General features: G+C 42.1%; 1 protein-coding gene across 1 annotated transcript; it reads right to left on the minus strand.

The window, feature by feature from the left end:
* On the minus strand, positions 1-1,195 carry LOC104708026 (protein ENHANCED DISEASE RESISTANCE 2-like). Its single transcript, XM_010424510.2, has one exon. It carries the CDS (start codon positions 1,036-1,038, stop codon positions 127-129), a length of 912 nt encoding a protein of 303 aa, XP_010422812.1. The 5' UTR covers positions 1,039-1,195; the 3' UTR covers positions 1-126.

Below are 1,755 nucleotides of genomic sequence, written 5' to 3' on the forward strand. Positions count from 1 at the left end.
ATATAGATTTGATTGAGATTAATGTAAAATTGTTGTTTCAGATCTTTGAGTGTGAGAGAGAGAGAGAAGAGAAGAAATGAATTATCAAACAAACCATTTTGACCTGTGGCTCAAATTTTAAAAATCTCAATCCTCGTCTTCGTCGTGGTTAACTTTAGCCGAACTCAACGTTCTACACGGTTGTGACGGCAATTGCTGCGGCGGTGGAGCGTCGACCACAAACGCCGACGACATTTCCATTTGACAAACCCTAACAGCCCCGATTAATTTCTCAGGCAGCTCTTCATCCGTCTGCGCCTCTGCCAAGAACCCCATATCTATCGTCACGCTCGTCACGTACCCTAACGCTAATCGCAAAATCGCCGTCGCGATCGCCGAGCTGCATATATCGACGTCGATTTCGAAATAGTTAGGACCTCTGTGATAATTGCAAGTCAAGGCTTTCCCTAGAAGACAAGCTCCATAGTTCCCGACCGCGGCTTTCACTACCCAAGGACCTTTCACGATCCGGTTCACGATTTTGAATCTCTGGTTCCGGAAGGCGTCGTCTCCGTTGATGAACCGGTGGAGAAGCGAACCGGAAGGGATAGGTTCTTCCGTCGCGAAGTAGAACACGGCGCTGTGGTGATCTTTACCTGGAATCTGGAGATTCACGGCGAAGATGAAGCTCTTGAGAGATTGACCACGAGATTGAGCTTTTCTAAGAGCGTGAGCCACACGGTTATCGGGACGAGCGAGCACGTTTTCGAGCTTGGAACTTGATCTGAGCCAGTCCATGCCGGCGGGAGAGAGGATGTAATCACCGGCGGGAGATTTTTGTTTTTTGGTCAAGTAAGAATCTGAGCGGAGAGAGAAAACGTCTCCCGGAGGAGAAGCCCAGCCGTCTGTGCCTGTATCGGGATCTACGCGGCGTAGAGATCCGCCGCTTGTTGCTTCGGTAATCCATTCCGGTATGGCGGAGGATGAACCGGATCTAACCGGTTTTGATTTGTTTTCGCCGGTTGAGCTACGATGCCGCTGCTTGGAAGAAGGGCTCATGGTTTTTGTTTATTGGTGTCTGTGTCTGTGGTCGTTGGCCCTTCTCTCTCTCTCTCTCCCTCTTGAGAAAGACGACTTTGTTTGTGTGGTGTGACAAAAACAAGAGATGGAAAATGGCTTTGGATTTTTATAGGTTAAAACTCCAATACTACCCCTTTGGCGTATATCTGTATCTCATGTGTTTTTTCTCAATTAATGACGATAATAATGTGAGATATGTTATACTTCTAATAAATTTCTTGCAAATCTACGCCGTATGGGATTATATTAATATTATTCTTTCATATCAAAATAAAGATTTGTTCTTCTTTTACATTTTTTTTTGACAATTTCATGTTTTATGATTGGTGAATAATTTTCATAGAACTGGAATTAATGGTGAGGACACGTGTTAAACCAACCAATCATAATTATTTGACATTTTGGGAGTAGGCACGAACAACTTTTAGTCGACATAGTATTATCATTTGTAAATATTTTTAATAAATAGGAAAAATACAAAGCTAATGACTTGGTGGTGGCAGTGGCATGCATTGGCATTTGTAGCTGGTGTTATCAATAAAATATACAATTACGAATTATTATCACAATAAGTTGCTTTTCATCATAAAAGTTGCAAAAGTACCAAATAGCGTTCCGCGTAAGAAAAGCGTTAAAATGGATGGATAAATATCTTTATCAAGTGGAAAGTGAAAAAAAAAAAAAAAAAAAAAAAAA

Source organism: Camelina sativa, chromosome 8 (genome assembly GCF_000633955.1).
Source record: "Camelina sativa cultivar DH55 chromosome 8, Cs, whole genome shotgun sequence".
Lineage (NCBI taxonomy): Eukaryota > Viridiplantae > Streptophyta > Magnoliopsida > Brassicales > Brassicaceae > Camelina > Camelina sativa.